This window comes from Panicum virgatum, chromosome 5N, assembly GCF_016808335.1.
Source record: "Panicum virgatum strain AP13 chromosome 5N, P.virgatum_v5, whole genome shotgun sequence".
In the NCBI taxonomy this organism is placed as follows: Eukaryota; Viridiplantae; Streptophyta; class Magnoliopsida; order Poales; family Poaceae; genus Panicum; species Panicum virgatum.
The window spans coordinates 53,607,261-53,626,092 of NC_053149.1; the positions used below are offsets into that span (position 1 = coordinate 53,607,261).

The following is an 18,832-nucleotide window of genomic DNA, read 5'->3' on the forward strand; positions in this document are numbered from 1 at the left end:
AAATTATTAGTTATTTTGGTTTTTCTAGGTATATAGATTTTGCTATACATCTACATTATATATATATTTATAGCATAGATTATTCATTTAAAAATACCAAAACAATTAATAATTTAGGACGGAATGAGTAGTTTATAATAAAAACTAAAACCCGACTGTTGCACCGCATGATAAGCCAGGAGGATTTAAACATGCTTTATTTAGTCAACCAAACTGACAACTACAATCGGGAAGCACCCAAGAGCTTACCTGCTCCACCTTGATTGATTGGTAAAAAGTGTGTCTATAGAAAAAAGTGAGGATCTTAACCCTAATAAACAAAGCGTTCGTCAAAGGGCAATCTCGCTAATGTCAACGTTCCCAAATCATAGGACACTATCAGTCAGTAAATATATAGTACTAATGATACTCCCTTCGTCCTTAAATATAGGGCGTTCTGAGTTTTTGAAGACAGATTATAGAGGTAGAGAAAAGACATATATACCCCTAATTAGTATATTATTTAGTTAATCAATTACTTAGTTTTTAGTGCTTGCACCAAGATCAAAGAAGACTAGTGTCCCTTTTTTTACTCCCTTATTCCACCATAATTGATTTTTTTTACAAAACTAACATCAAAACCAAAAAGATTAGCATGAGTTTTTGTGCAAAGGACTTTAGAATGTCTTATATATTTGGGTACAAATTTTAAGCTCTCTAATGTCTTACCTTTCAGGACGGAGGGGTAGTGGTTTAGGTTTCGAGTTTGAGAATGGACGATTCATCAGTCATCACCGAATGATGACAAGTTAATCCGCCCGCATTTGGCTGAACCTGTTCTCAAAACGTTTCCCAAAATATGTGCTGTGCAGGTCGAAGGAAAAAAAAGGACCTCACCCTACACGTAAAGCGGGCCCGGCCTTGAAATCCATAAATAATGCGCGCCCAGCCCATTTCGCTATTTCAGTCCATCCCCACCTCCTCCAACTAGGGATGACAATGGGTACCCGAAATCCGAGTATCCGACAGATTTTACCCGATAAGAAGGCGGGTATGGAATGATTTTTCTACCCGTGGGTACTACCCATACCCGTCTACCCGTGGGTAAGAAATACCCGCAGGAAAAACAAATGAGCCTAAGTATCTAACTCATTTTAGCCCATATGACCTATGAATTTAGCTCAAATCCAATTAAACCATCCTAGTATATATTGTTGAACCCTCTCTAACTCATATTAACCCATATGAGCCATTAACTTGTTGAAATGAAGCTTGTAATAATTTATTTTTCATGTGAATATCTAATATTTACATGTAATACTCGGGTATGATTTCGGGCGTGGGTTACCCGACGGGTAAAAATTACCCGCGCGGGTACGGATATGGAATCATTTTCTTACCCGTATGCGGGTACGGGTAACCCGACTAGTAAAATTTAATCCTAATGGATACGGATATGAGTGGCCACTAACCGACGGGTATATACCCGTTGCCATCCCTACCTCCAACCCTTCCCCGTCACCACCACCTCCTCCTCCTGCCATCCTTCGTCCGTACACCTCTCCCTCCCTCTCCCCTCGCCCTTCCCTCCCCTCCTCCCCCAAGCCATCCCCGACAAGGGGAGAACCAACCTCTCCGGCGGCCGAAGCCGATGGAGGCGAACTCCGGCGAGGGCGCTCCCAAGCGCAACCCCCTCACGTCCGCGCTCGTCTCCAACCTCGAGTCCGTGCTCGCCGCGCGCCGCGCCCCCCCGGCCGAGGAGGTCAGCACCGCCGCCGCATCCGGCGAGGCGGAGGCTCCCGATGCCCCGCCGACCGATGGAGCGCCGTCGAGGCCCGTCGTGCTGTTGACCTGCGCCGGGGGGATCCGGTCGGCGGGTCTCGCGGCGCTCATCGACGCCCTCGTCGCCGGCGGCCGCTGCGACGTCCACGTGTGTGCCCCCGAATCGTACGTACCCCCAATCCGACCGCCCGTCTTCTTAATTTTCCCCTACATTGCTCTGGATATCGCATAATATCGTTTGCTTCCATTGGATTTGTTCCGAGCTTGTAGAAACTAAGTAATTTTGTCGCCCTCTGATTATAGAACTGAACTGATTTGGGAAGCTTTGTTGATTTGAAGGGACAAGCCAGCCTGCGGTCACTCAATTACCGTCCGTGAGACCATCACTGCGACATCCGTGGATTTCAAAGGGGCTAAAGCTTTTGAGATATCCGGTGAGGGCCATTCATTCATCTGTGTGCAGTCTGGATCGCACTATTCCTTAACTTCCACGATCCCAATATTCTATCCTTGCTGATTTTGATCATTGGTAACTTAGGCACACTGGTTGACTGCGTCTCATTGGCATTATCTGGGAAGCTGTTTCCTTGGTCTGCACCTGCTTTGGTATCACGCTTGTTTATTCATTAGCATTGTTATCTCTGAGGGTAATTTGATTTGTTGTTTGAAACATAATATTTTTCTGGTTTACGCAGGTGATCAGCGGTATTAACCCGGGACCAAATTGTGGATATGAGATGTATGCCCTTGATTCAGAAATGGTCCATTTATTGTCTGTTTTATATTTTTTATTAATTCGTTGCAGAACTCTGTAGGTTCCACTCTTCTGCCATTGCTGCTGCAAGGGAGGCCTTAGTGCATGGGGTGCCTTCAATTGCAGTCTCATTGAATTGGTGAGCATGCCTCGCTACTGGTATTGAATATATATTTCAAAATTTGTACATCATTATTATGATTGGTCCATGCTTATACATGATGGGTATATGTGGCTAGGAAGAAGGATGAAAGCAAAGACAAGGACTTCAAGGATGCAGCTCAGGCCTGTTTGCCATTGATAAATGCTGCCTTGGCTGACATTGAGAAAGGAATTTTCATCAAAGGGTGCCTACTGAATATTGGGATTCCAAGCTCACCATCTGCAAACAAGGTCATTTTCTCAATGATTCTCTGAGCTTAAACTCCACTTCAAAGCGATAGTACCACAATAGATCAAGGTTACATGAACTCATTTGGTTGTTTTACTCAAGACTTTCTTTGAAATGATTTAACTTCAAGACCTAGTTGAAAGCACATATGGACCACACTATCAGAACCAGCTAGAGCAATAAATAGCACAATTATAAGATGAATTAAGGGAATCTGTTTCAATTTCTTCGAGATGTTAGTTTATGGGCAAAGAAATGAGATTCCACATTCCTAATGTAGAATTTTAGTAGTAGCTGTTTGCCATGTCAGACAAAAAGGCTCAGAAAGTGTCTAGCCATCTCGTAGTTCCTATACCTGGCATGTGATTCAAGGCTTAAGAATGATCTAAGCTTACAATGAGTCTGCCTTGTTTAGGCAAATGAGACCTCTTTATAAAAAATGTAAAATTTTTTACTTGTGTTTCATCACCAGTACTTAGCTCACTTCTTTTATCGACCTAATACATCAGAATAATCAGGTGGATCTATCTGATACCTTGACTCTGAACTTCCTTGAGTGCCATGTTATTTGCTGTAGTGTAGCGTAGCAGAGCACCATCTCAATTTGTGTCACTGCATGTATGCACTAGAGGTTCATAGCTTGCCTTTGACTTCTGAGCTGTACAGAATGATGAGTCCTGTGTGATTATGTTAGCAGCTTTTCCACAGGCGAAGCAATATTCCTCAAGCTTTTATTCATAAGTATGCAATCATAAGGTTATTTGATTCGATTGTCTGTAAGGGTATGTCAGCCTAATTAATTGTAAGCCAATTTGTGGACATAATTGTGAACCACTTCACTTTAATTTATATTGAGTTGATTTGCATTCTTTTTGACAACTGTAGTAGGAACAAACTTACAGCACTGATAATTTCGGTTCTCCCTACACATCTAATTTTTGTTAAATCTTATATCTGTTCTGATACCAGGGTTTCAAGTTGACCAAACAGAGTGGATACACTCCTGCTCAAAGTTGGCAAGCTGTGTCAACAAACAGGCCTTCATCTGCTGTACACTTTATGGGCATGCATCAAAGTCTCGGCATTCAGTTGGCGCAGCTTGGGAAGGATGCATCTGCAGCAGTAAGAAGACATTCCTTTATTCACGGCAATTTTGTTATGTCCTCACTAGCACATTATTTAATTGATTTTTGTCGTTATCTTCAGGGAGCTGCACGTAGAGTTAGTGCTCAGCGAAAGACAGTCGAGGTTGAGTCTGTTGCAGCTGCTGGTAAAGAAGAGGCTCGTGAAGTAGTTAAGAAGTTATTCCGTGCTGAGGTAATTACGCTTTCCAGTCAATTTGACATAGCAAATATCACATTGTTGGCTGTTCAAGCCACTTCTTTAACTTCGGGTATTCTGCTGTTGATTACTTGTGAGAGCCTAGAACATGTTCCTAGGCGCATAAGTGGTATCCTCAAAGCATTCTGAGAACTATTTTCTTCTCTTGTTACATAACATGCAGTTTGTTGAGAAGCAACATGAAGATTTAAATGAAGATATCGATTTGAGAGCTATGGAGAATGGATTTGTGAGTGCGCTCTCTCGTGTGTATGTTTGTGTCCTTTACAAATGCCCAAGTATTTACCCCACTTTACAACCTACAGATATCTGTCACTCCTCTGAATGTACATGGGCAAGTGGAGGCTGAAATTGTAGCCCTAGTTTCAGATTGGCTCTCAGCAGTTGTATCTCTAGGCAAAGAAAAGGAAGCTGCTCCAGCTACAGCTGACCAGCAAATTGCTGCTGAGGAAAAAGATCCATCAGCAACCTAACAAACTTGCAGACATGTACACACTTTATAGGTGTCTTAGTTCTTGCAGTGATGGCAGTCTTTTCTCTCTTCTCTTTATTGGGTTTGATTTGTTTAGTCTTTTTGCGCTTGATATTGTTCAGTGCAATTTCAATTTTTTTTGTTCACCTTTCTTGGCCGTGCAAAATGATTTGATGCAGATGCCTCTACATTTTGGATGTAACCATGTAGGCTACGGCATCTAACATATGAATACTGCCCAGCCCCCACTATTTTTTCAGTGTGGTTTGTTCTAGGAAGGTGTTTTATTCAGCATGGGATATGTGGTTGATTGTCTTGTTCCCGTCTGAACTGTTCCCGTCTGAACGATGGCTGCCAAAATTGGCCACTTGTAACTTGAAATGCCGTTGCAGCAATTAAATGTGGTAATGTCATCCTCACTTATTTCTTTTTGTAATGTGGTAATGACGTCTTGACTTTTGTTTTTTTCACTTTTCCTTCTACTAGGCAATGGGTATAACTGAACTTCTTTTTATGCTTGTAGTTTGGATACGTCAGAATTCAGAAATCGCATTATCTGCTGACCCATAAGTTTGTTGAATGCATGACACATGGTTCCAGGCGTAATGGCGAATGTCGTAAGCTCCTTTCATTTGTGACGCTGCCGCCTGCCTGTACACCCAAATCATCTAGTTTTGCCTGAATGACCAGAGAGAAGTCGACCACTCAAATAGAAAAAACAGTCAAAAGTCATAAGCTGCAAGAGGTTGCAGCTTAAGATGGCAAAAGTCATTTCGTTAACCCAAAAATGGTGACAGCTTGCGCACGACTGCCCAGTTGATGTACACATGATACAAAGGGAAACCTAGGAAAGTTCATGGACATCTACAGTTGAAGACCTTGCTGGTGTACCCCTCTTTCTGAAGGCATCTATACATCTCTAGCACTGTAGGAGTACACAAAAGCGTGCGAGGTAGCCTTGTATCAGATTCAAAAGAAGCCAGTGGGAATTGTAGAAGGCAGCAGTAACTGTTCCATTCTGCAGTGCCTTCATTGACTTCCCGTTCACAGAAGCTGGTACGCTGCTGGATACACAGCTGACTTCCCGGTCACTTCACGGCCACAGATACTCTTCACGATGAGTGTGAAATCTGGCTTAGTGGCTTGGAAAGAAAAAAAGCCAATGGGTGTTCCTTCGATGCTCACAACATAGTGAGCTGCCTGCGGGCTGACTACTCTGAATCAATCCTAAATCTTTGTAGCCCAACGTGTTCACTCGAGCTGCCAGTTGACAGTCCCCTCTCTTTATTGTGTCCAGCTCTCCCTACTCTTAGAGGACCTGAACTTGAATATCTTCGGAAAGAACCAGATGCATCCACATCATCATAACGTGCTGATGAAGTAAACAGCTCGGCAGATAGAGCTGGATCGATGTCCATATCCATACTTGCTCTACTCATGATCTCAACATCCTGGATATGCAAATCTTGGCTAAAGCTTGTGGACTCGTTGAACTCACTGCCTTCATTGCATACCAACTTCAGAGCTTGAACCACTTCTCCCATGAATGGGCGCTGATCCACCTCAGGCTGAACACACATAGAAGCAATGGCTGCTACTTTCGCGATGCTGTCAAATGGAATGCTTCTCCCAAGTGAAGGATCTATGATTGATTCCAGACCACCCCTGCTTGTAAGAAGAGAACTAGCCCATGCTACTAAGTTCTCCTGTCCAGGAGGTCTTGACATATCTACCGGTTTCCTCCCTGTAAGAAGCTCAAGAAGAACAACACCGTAGCTGTAAACATCACTCTTTACTAGAAGATGCCCAGTCATCGCATATTCAGGAGCAACATACCTAATAGGAGTTAATCATAAATTTGTAACATAAGTTGATAGTGAATCAGCTATGGAATAGCAAAGATGATAAATTCAGATTCAACATACCCAAAAGTTCCCATGACACGAGTTGAAATGTGCTCATTTCCCTCACCCAAAGCAGTTTTCGCTAAGCCAAAGTCTGACACCTTTGGGGTGAAGTCATATTCCAACAAGATGTTACTCGACTTGAAGTCACGGTGTATGACACGTGGACTTGAATCTTCATGCAAATACGCAAGTGCACGTGCTGCACCAAGTGCAATTCTGAGCCTAGCATCCCAATCAAGCCGAGCAGCCCCCTTGTCTGATCCTGCTTAGAATCATAATAATATTTCATTTCAGCAGACCCAAGGAAATATAGTGTTGGTATATATTAAGAGTAGATCGAGTATACATACTATACAACCCTTGAACCATATTAAAAGTTCTAAAGCACAAGCTGGTATTTTGTTGGTATCAAGTATGTTTCCATCAACATTTTGAAACGGTGCAATTCAAAACTAGCACTGGGAGGTTTCATGTGAGTGACACCGTTATAAAGCTCTATTCCACTACAGAATATAATCTGGATGTTTTCTGTTATTTAAGTGTTTGGCTCATGTACTGCATCTCTTGCCAATAGAATGACTAAATTAAGTGATGAAAGATAAGTTATTATGATCAAATGAAGAAACTCTTAGAAAGTGAAGTTATGGAAAAAGGAGCAAACCGTTACCATGCAAGTGAGATTCCACACTGCCATTTGGAACAAGCTCATATACCAAACATCGGCTATGCCCCTCTGTGCATATACCTATCAGCTTAACCAAATTCCTATGATGCAATCGGCTAAGCATCTCGACCTCAGCCAAAAATTCCCGGGTACCTTGCTGGTCATCCCGCTTCAGAACTTTGATAGCAACCCGTTCTCCATCCTCAAGAATACCTTCATAGACACGCCCAAAACCACCCTCACCAATAATTCTGGACTCATCAAATCCATGCGTAGCTTTCTCCATCTCAGCCAGGCTAAACGTTTTGGCAGATCCGTTATATGCCACCAAGCTTGAGCTGAAGGACGGTGATGCCGAAATAGGTCTGCTTTCTAGCCTGTTCCCGACCATTGCAGAAACAGGACCTGCATTTCCAATGCAATGCAACCACTGAGAGGAAAAGAATAACAGAACCAGCATCATATAATAACGAACTTGAAAAATTGGAAGTCTTGAGATTTCTCAAGTGTGATGTGAGTACTTTCGCATTTCACCATGAAGCATGAAATTGAACACTTAATCTCACATAGTCACATGGAGTTTTTTTTTCTATAAGAATAACATTTCTCACTTTCTCAGTGCCCTTGAAAGCTTAAAACAGGATAAGCATATTAGCGCACAAGTTTGCAGCAGCCAAGGCAAGGAAAATGTAATACATAAACTCCTGTTGTTCTTTAACCTATAACTATAAAGATAAATTACTATCAGCTGCACATGGTTCGTCTTTCCACAGAGAGAAAAAAAAAAGGGTAACTTATGTTTCTAGAAGAAAAGAGGCTTGCTAAGCTGCATTTTGCCGACTTTTCAAAGGCGACACAGAGAAAGGTAGGGACCACAAAGGTAACAATAATCCACGGACAGAATGTCTTCGTACCTGCAGGTTTTGTTGACACAAGTGATGCTTCAGTTAAATGACTGCGGCTTCTAAGCTTGAAATAAACCACCAGTGCAGCTCCAGCACATAAAATAAAAGCAAAAACACTTGATAGAATAATTATAACAATTATGCCCTTGCCTTTTCTTTCTCTATTATTTCCAACATCAGCAACAAGTGGATGTAACTTTGGACCATTTATATTGCTAAGACCATTGTTCATGCTTGCTGTTGGTGGTGGCGGAGGAAGACCTGCATGAGTAAATGAAACCATGCATCATGACCAATGCTTTGTAAGGGAAAAAAAGCAGAAAGTGAATTAATGACCAAAATAGTATAGAACGATTTAAAGTTCAAATCAAATAGTGAACTAATTAAAATTTAAGATTGAAGAGGTTAACATAATTAGAAAACGAATATTAAGTGGAACATCAAGAAGTAGTGAAGAACTCTCACCTTGGTAAATAACACCCAACACGTCATATTTTCCAAAATGCGTAGGGTTTATGATGACCTTCTGCTGCCAAAACTTTTCAAATACTGAATGTGCTGTCACATTGTCAAATTTTGGTTCCACTGGCACGAGATCAATAAAGACAATTGTCTTCTCAGGGTCATCAGGTGCAGCATTTGCTCCCATGACACGAACTTGGCTTTGATTCATGAGCACTCCAGATGCGATATCTTGTGCAAGTTCTGGAACCAGTGTAAAAAACGTGTACAATGCTATACCAAAGCGAAGCTCGACTTTTATCGGCAACACACATAGGCATGTCGTTCCTGGAGGACTATTGGTCTGGGGATCTTGACAGGAAGCTGTGCAGTCTAGCAAAACAAAAAAGGAAGATGAATGTGTTGGAGTGTACAGTTTAGGCCCATCTAGAGGCCCATGTAATGACTACTATTTACCCACCCTATCTAGGGTTTGGAGGAATACAAGGAAAATTGATCCAAAACATCGTATCTAGCCTTCTCTTCTCTCTCCCTCCCTTCCCTCCCTCCCTCCCTCCCTCTAGCTGCCAGGCCCGCCGCCACTGCCGTCGCCGGCGCCATGGCACGCCCCGGCGCCGCCGCCACCCCTCTCCTCCTTCCCTCCCCTCTCCTCTGCTCCCAGCGCCATCTCCTCCTCTGTCCCGTGCGCATGGCCGCCGGCTCCTTGGCCCGCCGCCCCCTGGGCGCCCGCCACCGCCGCTGCCGCCCTCGTCGCCGTGACTGACCTCGATGCGCCGCCCCACCCGCTGCCGGACGCCGACGCGACGGATCCGGCCTCCCTGGGCGCTGATCCGCTCGTCCTGGCTGCGGGGGGCGCGGACGGGGCGAGCGCCGCCGCCGCCCTGGGCGCGGGCGGCGCGGCCGCCGCCGCCGCTGCCACTGCAGCCCTGGCCGCAGGCGCGGGTGACGCTGCCGCCGCCGCTACAGCAGCCGCCGCCATGGCCGCGGGCACGGGTGCGGGGGGCGCCGCCGCCGCTGCTGCCGCCGCCGCCGCAGCCATGGGCGCGGGCGCGGACGGCGCGGCCTTCGCTCCTCCTGCTCCTTGGCACGGACTAAGCATGCATCCCATGGACGCGTCGTTCGCCGCCGTCGCCTTCCACGGGACGCAGCCCCTCGTCACTGGAGCTGCTCTCGCCGCGGCCCTCCTCGCCGCCAAGTCCGAGGCCGCGGCGGCTCAGGAGCGGGTCCGTGCGGCTGCCCTCGCTTGGGAGCGCGAGCGCACCGCGGCCGATGCTCTTGCTCGCCGGGTCGCTGAGGCGGAGCACTACTTCCTCCGCACCGGCCAGCGGCCCCGTCGTCACCTTCGTCGAGCACGCCGCCTCATCTTCCCACCAGGCTCCCCCCTCGGGTTCTAGACCCCGGCCCGCCCCGACCGATCCCATGGTCGCCCAGATCCACCTTCAGGCCGTCGGCGTCCAGAACATCAAGACCCTGGTCTCCGTCCTCTTCGACCCTACGTCTTCCTCCTACGGGCGCTGGCGGGACCAGATTCTCCTCGCCCTCCGCCGCTACGCCCTTGACGACCACGTCCTCCTCGACACGCCGGTCGAGGCGCGGGACGTGGTGTGGCTGCACCTCGACAGCGTTGCCCTGTCCTGGATCTTTGGGACCATCTCCCTAGATCTGCAGGACATCGTCAGGACTCATGGCGGCACCGCGCGAGAGGCCTGGCTAGCACTCGCGGGGCAGTTCCTCGGCAACACCAAGTCCCACGCTCTCCAGCTCGACGCCACCTTCCGCACCTTCGAGCATGGGGACCTCTCCATTGGGGAGTTCTGCAGGAGGATGAAGGGCATGGCCGATGCTCTTCACGACCTCGGGTGCCCGATCGGATCTTGGTGCTCAATGTCCTGCGGGGTCTCAACTCCACCTACGACCACCTACAGACATGGATCAAGCGCCAGAAGCCTTTCCCCTCCTTCCTGCAGGTCCGGGACGACCTCGTTCTCGAGGAGATCACCAGGGGTCCCGCGACCGGCTCGTCCTCCTCCGCGCTCGTGGCTACTCCACCGGCTTCCTCCGCCTCGCCAGCCACCTCCCTCCTTGGTGCTCCTCCCACCGACCAGACCGGGGGTCGGGGGGGCGTGCTGGACGTCGTCAGCGGGGGGACGTGGTGGTGGCGGTACTGGTGGCCCTGCTTCTGGTGCTACTGGTACCGGTGGTGGCTCTGCTAGGGGCCCCGCTCCCGCTACTGCCCCTGCCCCTGGAGGTACGCTCTGGTCATCCTTCAGCAACCCATGGTCAGGGCGCATCTCGATGTGGCCGTTCCAGGGTCAGGGAGGGGTCTCTCGCCCACAGCAGCCGGCGGCCATATTCACCGGTGCTGATGGCACACTGGAGCGCTACAAGGCTCGCTGGGTTCTCCGGGGTTTCACCCAGCGGCCTGGTGTGGACTATGATAGACCTTCAGTCCAGTGGTGAAGCCCGCTACGGTGCGCACGGTCCTCTCGCTTGCGCTCTCTCGCTCTTGGCCTGTGCACCAGCTGAACGTGAAGAATGCGTTTCTTCATGGCACTCTGTCAGAGACTGTCTACTGCTCTCAGCCAGCGGGATTTGTGGACTCCAGTCGTCCGGACATAGTCTGCCAGTTCAACAAGTCTCTCTATGGTCTGAAGCAGCCTCCTCGGGCTTGGTATTCCCGGTTCGCCACATTCTTGCTGATATTGGGGTTCACCGAGGCCAAGTCTGACACGTCCCTCTTCATCTACCGCCATGAGGAGGAGACTGCCTATCTACTGCTCTATGTTGATAACATTGTGCTCACAGCCTCCAGTCAGCAGTTGCTTCAGCGCGTCATCTCCTCTCTGCAGCAGGAGTTTGCTATGAAGGATCTTGGTCAGCTTCACCACTTCTTGAGCGTCACTGTTGAGCCTCGCCTGTCTGGCCTCCTCCTTCACCAGCGGCAGTATGCCCTCGATATTCTGGAGCGGGCTGGGATGACTGATTGCAAGCCTTGCTCCACTCCTGTCAACACTCAGACGAAGCTGTCTGTTGGTCTGGGTGATCCTGTGGCTGACCCTACTGCCTACCGGAGTCTGGCCGGTGCCTTACAGTACCTCAGCTTCACCAGGCCGGACCTTACCTACGCTGTTCAGCAGGTTTGTCTCCATATGCATGATCCCCGGGAGTCACACCTTGCTGCGCTCAAACGTCTCCTCTGCTATGTCTATGGCACTGTTGACCTTGGCCTGGTTCTTCACCGCTCCCCTTCTGCTGAGCTGGTTGTCTACACCGACGCTGACTGGGCTGGCTGTCCGGACACTCGCCGCTCCACTTCCGGCTATGCCGTCTTCCTGGGCGGCCAAGCGGCAGCCGGTGGTCTCCCGATCCAGTGCCGAGGCGGAGTACCGTGCTGTCGCTAACGGCGTGGCGGAGGCATCCTGGCTTCGACAGCTCTTGGCGGAGCTCCATAGCCCGCTCGCCAATAGCACGCTCGTCTACTGCGACAACGTCAACGCCGTGTACCTCTCCACCAACCCCATCCAACATCAGCGGACGAAGCATGTGGAGATCGACTTGCACTTCGTTCTCGACCGGGTCGCTATCGGCGATGTTCAAGTCCTCCATGTCCTGACTACCTCCCAGTTTGTCGACATCTTCACCAAGGGTCTCCCCTCCTCGACCTTCTCAGAGTTTCGCTCCAGCCTCAACGTAGCAGGTGGCTAGTTGTGGCTGCGGGGGGTGTGTCCTTGTGTGTGCTTTCTTTGTTCTCCAGTCTTGAACTCCGCTCCGTCGGTAGTTCAGACTGCGGGGGGTGTTGGAGTGTACAGTTTAGGCCCATCTAGAGGCCCATGTAATGGCTACTATTTACCCACCCTATCTAGGGTTTGGAGGAATACAAGGAAAATTGATCCAAAACAGAATGGACAAAAGCTAAGCAATCTGTAGCTGACTATCTGAGAATTTATGAAATCAAATGGCAATTGTATTCTCAGCATACATGAATCTGTTGGTGGCGGTAGCAGCGATTGGCTAGGCGCTGGTGCCAAAGCCTTGGGCTTTTTGAATGCAGGAGTTTCAGGTGGAAGAATGGGTGGTAGAGCAGGTCCTGCATTATAGTTACATTCATATTAAACCAATGGAAGTCTAAATTACTTCTGTCAAAATAAGATGGAATCCATTTTGACATATAGAATAAAGGCTGGAAACTTATTTGAGGCCTGTGTGACTAATATTGCAAAGAGAATCAAATGTGCATAATAGGGCAGGGTAGTTTGGGTATTCATATTAAGAAGTTTCGATCAATTTGTACATTAAATGTTGAATCTCAATCAAGTACGGACTCATCTTGCAAATGTCTATCACCTACTCAAACTTTACGATTTAATGCTAAATGTTGGCAGCATGCATGCTTAAACTTAATATGTTTAGTACGCCCGGCACAAAAAGGTGGTGCTTGTTCCTAGGGGGCATGGGTGGAGCGCTTGTGGCGCATTGAACAAATGAGGCAATATAATGAGCAAGTGATAACCTGGAGAATATGATGGTGAATGGTATTGATGGGAATGGCGCGGAGCACGAGCGGAATTTCCTTGTCTCTTTCCTTTTGATGGAGGCAAACGTACACGTGCAGGTGCAGGTGCAGGTGTAGGACCATGATGTAAACCAGAATTTCCATGGCCTGTTGCAGAAGTATTGTTAGTTTAATGCGGAGCAGGACGAAAAAAGCCTGCGTCAAACATCAACTTTGTGAGATGAGCGCATTTCATTTGTGTTCTCAGTAGGTGTGTGCCTTTGTGGTGTCTATGATTTGCAGGTGGTGCATGGCTGGAGTGTTCCTTTGGAGGTGCAGCAACTGGAATGCCATGTCTTTTCCTATGGATAATGGGAGAATTTGAGGGAGAAACAGCAGGTCCTGCATGACATAACTTCATGAATCACTTTATTATCAGCAATAGAATGAGCGATGATCACACTAGGTATAGATGGTGCCTGGTAGTGTACCTTCCACATACGTATTATTTGCAGGCGAGTGGGGATGCTTTCTCTTTGCTGGCGCCACAACTGGAGGTCTATAAGTCTTTCCGTGTGTTTTGTTCACAGGCATGGAATGGTGATGAATTCCTTGTGAAGGCACTGCAACTGGAACTCCATGGTCCTTACCATGGTTAGCTGGATGAACTGCTGTTTCTGGAGAAGCTGCTGGTCCTGCACAATTTAGCAGAACAAATAACGTATGTTAATCATACTGGGAGCACAGCAGGTCCTGCATCAGCACATGTTGAAACTAACTTAGAAAGGGCATACCACTGTTGAAAGCTCCCACACAAGGTGGGGTCTGGGGAAGGGAATTCCTAGACAGCCTTACCCTTACAAAATTTTCTTTTAAAATTCTGCAAAGAGGCTGGTTCGAACCCAGGACCTCCAGGCCATAAGTGGAGTCTCTACCACTGCGCCTGGTCTGCCCTTCACTAACTTATAAATTATTCAATATAATTTTCAAAAACCCTCAGTTAGATATATGATTTTTTTTTGCTATTTGTCTGATTTAAAGACACTAAATTCCTTGGGCGGCCAGCAACTCAAAAGTCACGAGTCTTCCCTGATTTGTGGGTAGAATGTTTTGTCGTGGTGAAGGAGGTGAGCCTGACTATCATATTGCTATCAAGAAGAGCTTTTTGAGCTTTAAGCTTTAACTAAATGAGAGAGCTACCTTATATGAGTCGATAACATGAAGGGGATGAAGGGGCAGAGGATTTCCCCGAGGTGCAGCAACATGTGCACCATACTTAGTCCCATACTCCCATGGATGGCAGTGGCAGCTCTGTTCGGCTGGCTGATTTGTTGTGAGAAAAGTAGTGCTGGCTCGCTAGTGGCTGGTGGCTGGTGCTGATTTGGTGTGAGAGGAAAGCATTGTTGGCTGGTTGGCTAACAAGCCAGCCGAACATCATATGGTCAAAATGTGTCAATGCAGATGGTAAAAATCACAGGATGACCTAGTTGAGTTAAGTACCATTTGAGTTGGAACTTGGACCCTGTTGTGGCTTTGTGGGGAACCAGAGTAGTGCGATGTACAGAAGATGGAGCAACACGAACCTTGTCTCTGTTTGGATCAATTGGTGTAAAGATAGCTAGGTTTGAAGGGAAAGGATGGTCAGTCTCCCTTGAGGCTATTCCCAAGCAAATATACCTCTATTAAAAAATCATAGATCTTCTACACACTGCATTAAGGGACTCCACCTTTTGGAGGTAATCTGCTGTGCATTAGTAAGTTATTTGGAGGTATGGCAACAAGCTAGGGTAATGGATATTGCAGCTACAACACCTATATCAACCAAAAGTTACAATAAAAATGGGCTATATTGTCCAATATTTGGAATAATTTCTTCCCTGCTATTGTAATTTTGCATAATCCCTATCTACCACTGTCAGTGACATAGGTATAATTGATCGGCTATACACCAAGCAATCAACAAGAACTATACCTCCTGGTGGTGGCTTTCTTTGTCTCGGAAATTTCACAGGTGGTGAAGCAACAGGTACTTTAGATGTCTCCTGGCCTGTTCGAGTACGAGATGGTTGAGGAGCTGCAGCCATGCGAATAAAGGTTGCGACAGATTTCAGGTTAGTAAGTGTAACAAACTCGATGCCATGTCATCAGCTAATAACTTATGAGATGTTCATATGTTATAGCCTTAGATTCAACAACCTTATGGTGGTCATTAGTCAATTACGAGTGAAGGAGATGGTGGTACGGAATGACTTCTGATAGAAGATATGGAGGAGGTTCAGATGCTGGTTCCAGGTATTTTAAAAAAAAAATGAAATTAGAGAATGTAAAAGATTGATCGACTGGGATTGATAAAAATGGTCTGGTTGAGCACTAGGTTCCATCGCAGGTAGCACTGCTTGTTTAGGTGGTGAAAACAAACCATTTTAAGGCAGATAAATAAAGGGGGAAGCATTGTGGTTGATTGCTGAGCTCAGCGCATATTGTTCCTGCCGTTTGTTAACATGCATGCTAAATAGTGGTTCATGCAGGTGGCTTTGTGGTTAATCCTACCAAAGAAACAATATGGAGTATGGGCAATCATGTTTAGCTCAGAAACATGCATCAAAATCTATAAAAATGAAAATTGCAAAACATTGAAGTATACAATGTTTAGTTACAGACCTACACGTTTGAACCTTTGCTCTTGTATTTGAGATGGATGGAGCACATTATCCAAGTTATTGTGTGGATGCCAACTCGTTATCGATAGAAGAACCTTGCGAGCAACAGCAGGTGCATGAGATTGCTTCAATCCTTCAAAAAAATGAATTATGAAACATAATATTCAATGATTTTTTACCAGCATACAAGTGCCATATGCAATTCAAGGAACTTGCTTGTGTCTCCAAGTGGAACAGAGTAAAAAATCAGCACGGTGTTCTTTTTTTCCATATTTCTCACCATCAGTAAAATGAGAAGGATTGAAGAACCTATGGTGAAAATAATCTAACAAGTGTGCTTCATGGACCAAAGGATTCTTGCACCAAAGGATTAGGTACTAACTAGTGCTAACTGCACAGTATTATATGATTAGGTACTGCTCAACACCAATCTAGATGCTGGTTTGCACCAAAGGATTCTTGCTTTATATTTATAATGTATAAAGCCTCATCCCTTGCCTCAAATACTACTGAAATGCCTAATGCATTAAATTCCTGATTTCAACTGGCATCATACTGTGTGGTTATCTGCCATGAATTATTTCTCATCCTCTGTTACTTCAATAATTAATTTCGCCCAAAATTGCCTACTACGCACTGTTGTAGGTATATAACACAATTAAGCCTTGAAATTGACAGATGCAAAGAGAACTAATAAGCATCCTAGATAATGGATACCAGATCGATCATGCCAAAATTTCAATATAAGCCTCCTTTTTTTTCCTGGAACCGAATAAACTTCAAAACCTGTATTTAAAATTTGAAGTACGTGGATATTCTTCATGGTCCGAGATCGTCCGCGATCCAAAAATAAGGATCAAAGGCTCGAATGAAGTTAACTCTAAAGTGGAACGCACGATTCAGTCATCAGTTTAACCGCAAAAATTGAGGGAAGTACAAGCAAACGCTCCAGGCTCCGGTTTGACTGCTCGGAGCACAAAAAACTGTGACGCGTAAGCTACATGAGCACCCACGCGCGCTTGATCCTAATAAAACTACCCACAGGGAAAGAGGAAACCACCAAACTCCCACAGAGCAACCCAGAGGCGAGGCGACTAGTACAGTCGTACGTACCTCCACCACCACGGATCACGAGCGCGGAGACTACGAAGGCGGCGGCGAGGAGCGCACAGCAGCCGCCCAAACCTCCCCCTCCTCCTCGTCCTCGTCCTCGTCCTCCTCCGCGCCACCACATCTCCCCGCCAGCTTGCCTCCTCCCCGCGCCACGGTCCGACGGCAACCGAAACCCGGACCGACAGCCGAGCTCCGATCACATCTCAATCATCCCTCGGCAGTACTGGTAGTCCGCCCCCGACACGCTGCACGCGCGAGCCTGGTGGCGGTGGTGCGGCTGCGGAGCGCGAGGAGGGAAAAGATTCGGGGGCGGAGACCGGACCCGGTAAACGAATTGGGGCGGGCGGGGGTGGGGAGCCGAGCACGCGCGCACAACGCAGAGCCAGCGACCAGCGAAGCGAAGGCGAGCAGTGAGCGGGGTCAAGTTTTTTAATCGGGGATGGGGGCGGGGTGGCGAAAGGCGCGGAGCTCCTCCGTCCGCGGTCCGCCCCCACGCCTGCCTGCCTGCCTGCCTCTGCTGCGATCCGCGGCGCTGGCGCACGGCGATTCGCCGCGCCGTCTCCGTGATCTGGCCGCGCGGCGCGGGGTTTTTTTGAGGTTTTTTCGGCTGGTTTTCTTGCGGCGCCAAACGGCGGAGGCCGGAGGGGATGGCAGCGACTGCGGAGGACGGGGAGAGGCAGAGGGAGGACCGGGGAAGAGGGGGTGTTGTTTGGGTTTGGATCGTTGTTCGGTGAGAGGCAGTGGCGCTGCGGTTCGGTGGACCGGCCGGCTGATCCGTTCATCCGTGGTTGTGGGCGCGTGGGCCTCCGTTTCGCCACTTTTTGGGGGACAGCGGCAATCAGTGAGATCACGGACGGGGCCACCGCTGAGTAGCCTTGCGGTTGTGCTGTAGACTGCTCTAGACTCGGTTGAACAGCGAGTTCACTGCACAGACCGATGGGCGTTAGGCTAGTGGAGGGGAAGAGACGAGGACGACCTGAAGTTGGTCGGTAAACTAACGTTTGACCTGAACGAGTTCAACCTCCAATAATAGGGCCCCGCAAGAACCTCACACTAACAGATTGTAGCTTGTGAAGCCGAATACAATTTCATACATTCATTGCATCTTTATTAGTACTCCCTCCGTTCCAAATTATAAGTCATTCCAAAAATCTTAAAGAGTCAAAGTTTTTCAAGTTTGACTAAATATATATAACAAGATAATAACATTTATGATAACAATTAAGTATTATTACACTCTTAGTTAGCTATATTTTCATAGTATATCTATTTAATTTCATAAATTTTTGTATTTCTCTCTATAATTTTGATCAGACTTTGAGATAGTTCGACTCTCCAAAATTCTTGTAATGACTTATAATTTAGAACAGAGGCAGTAGAAAAGATGTACTCAGTACAAAGTGCAAACACTGAAAAAGTTATTATCACGCAACAACATCGAGCATAAGTTCAGATGCTCAAGACGTTAGCACGGATATTAAAATTGCATGCAAGAGCCTAGCCACCGTCGTGCTGAATCATACATCTAGGTTTAGAAGATACACAATTCATCTTATCTTTTAAAGGAAACAAGTACATTTTCTTCCTATAAGGCCACCTCCAAAGAAGCGACGTCGTCAGCTGACATGGATCCAAAAAGTAATAAAAAAGTTTAAAACAATTCTCTATGCTTCTTGGTTACCGCATCCTCTCATTCAAAGCTTAGAAAACTGTGTCACCAGCTAGCGATGAGATATTCGCTAGCGTGAGAATTTTTACGGTTCCTCTCACCGCCACATGAGCGCAAATCCAGCGACATTGGCCAGCCACTGGACAAGGCCTAAGTATATCATGTATCCTCAAAAGTGCTGTTTGTTTTTTTTCTGAAACATTTTGCCCTTCCGAGTAGATGCTAACTGAGCACGTTACGC

General features: G+C 47.1%; 2 protein-coding genes across 7 annotated transcripts; one reads left to right on the top strand and one right to left on the bottom strand.

Annotated features, from left to right (window-relative positions):
- The first annotated feature begins 1,482 nt into the window (after positions 1-1,482).
- On the top strand, positions 1,483-5,142 carry LOC120675345 (5'-nucleotidase SurE-like). The gene is made up of 10 exons (XM_039956543.1): positions 1,483-1,926; positions 2,101-2,195; positions 2,300-2,367; positions 2,457-2,500; positions 2,577-2,654; positions 2,755-2,908; positions 3,876-4,028; positions 4,113-4,223; positions 4,411-4,476; positions 4,553-5,142. The coding sequence occupies exons 1-10, from the start codon at positions 1,631-1,633 to the stop codon at positions 4,718-4,720; spliced, it is 1,233 nt and encodes a 410-aa protein (XP_039812477.1). The 5' UTR covers positions 1,483-1,630; the 3' UTR covers positions 4,721-5,142.
- A 287-nt stretch (positions 5,143-5,429) lies between these two features.
- LOC120675303 (receptor-like serine/threonine-protein kinase ALE2) lies at positions 5,430-17,601 on the bottom strand. Of its 6 annotated transcripts, none has more exons than XM_039956451.1 (12): positions 16,923-17,601; positions 15,811-15,942; positions 15,122-15,223; positions 13,641-13,844; positions 13,429-13,551; positions 13,168-13,317; positions 12,637-12,744; positions 8,661-9,029; positions 8,346-8,456; positions 7,294-7,695; positions 6,645-6,891; positions 5,430-6,555 (listed from the first exon to the last, which is right to left on the bottom strand). In XM_039956451.1, the coding sequence occupies exons 1-12, from the start codon at positions 17,041-17,043 to the stop codon at positions 5,931-5,933; spliced, it is 2,694 nt and encodes an 897-aa protein (XP_039812385.1). In that variant the 5' UTR covers positions 17,044-17,601; the 3' UTR covers positions 5,430-5,930. The 6 variants fall into 6 exon arrangements, with proteins under 6 accessions (XP_039812385.1, XP_039812381.1, XP_039812384.1 ...); XM_039956447.1 differs by having other exon boundaries at positions 8,205-8,456; positions 16,923-17,599; XM_039956448.1 differs by having other exon boundaries at positions 5,449-6,555; positions 6,645-6,888; positions 8,205-8,456; positions 16,923-17,596.
- Positions 17,602-18,832: the final 1,231 nt, after the last annotated feature.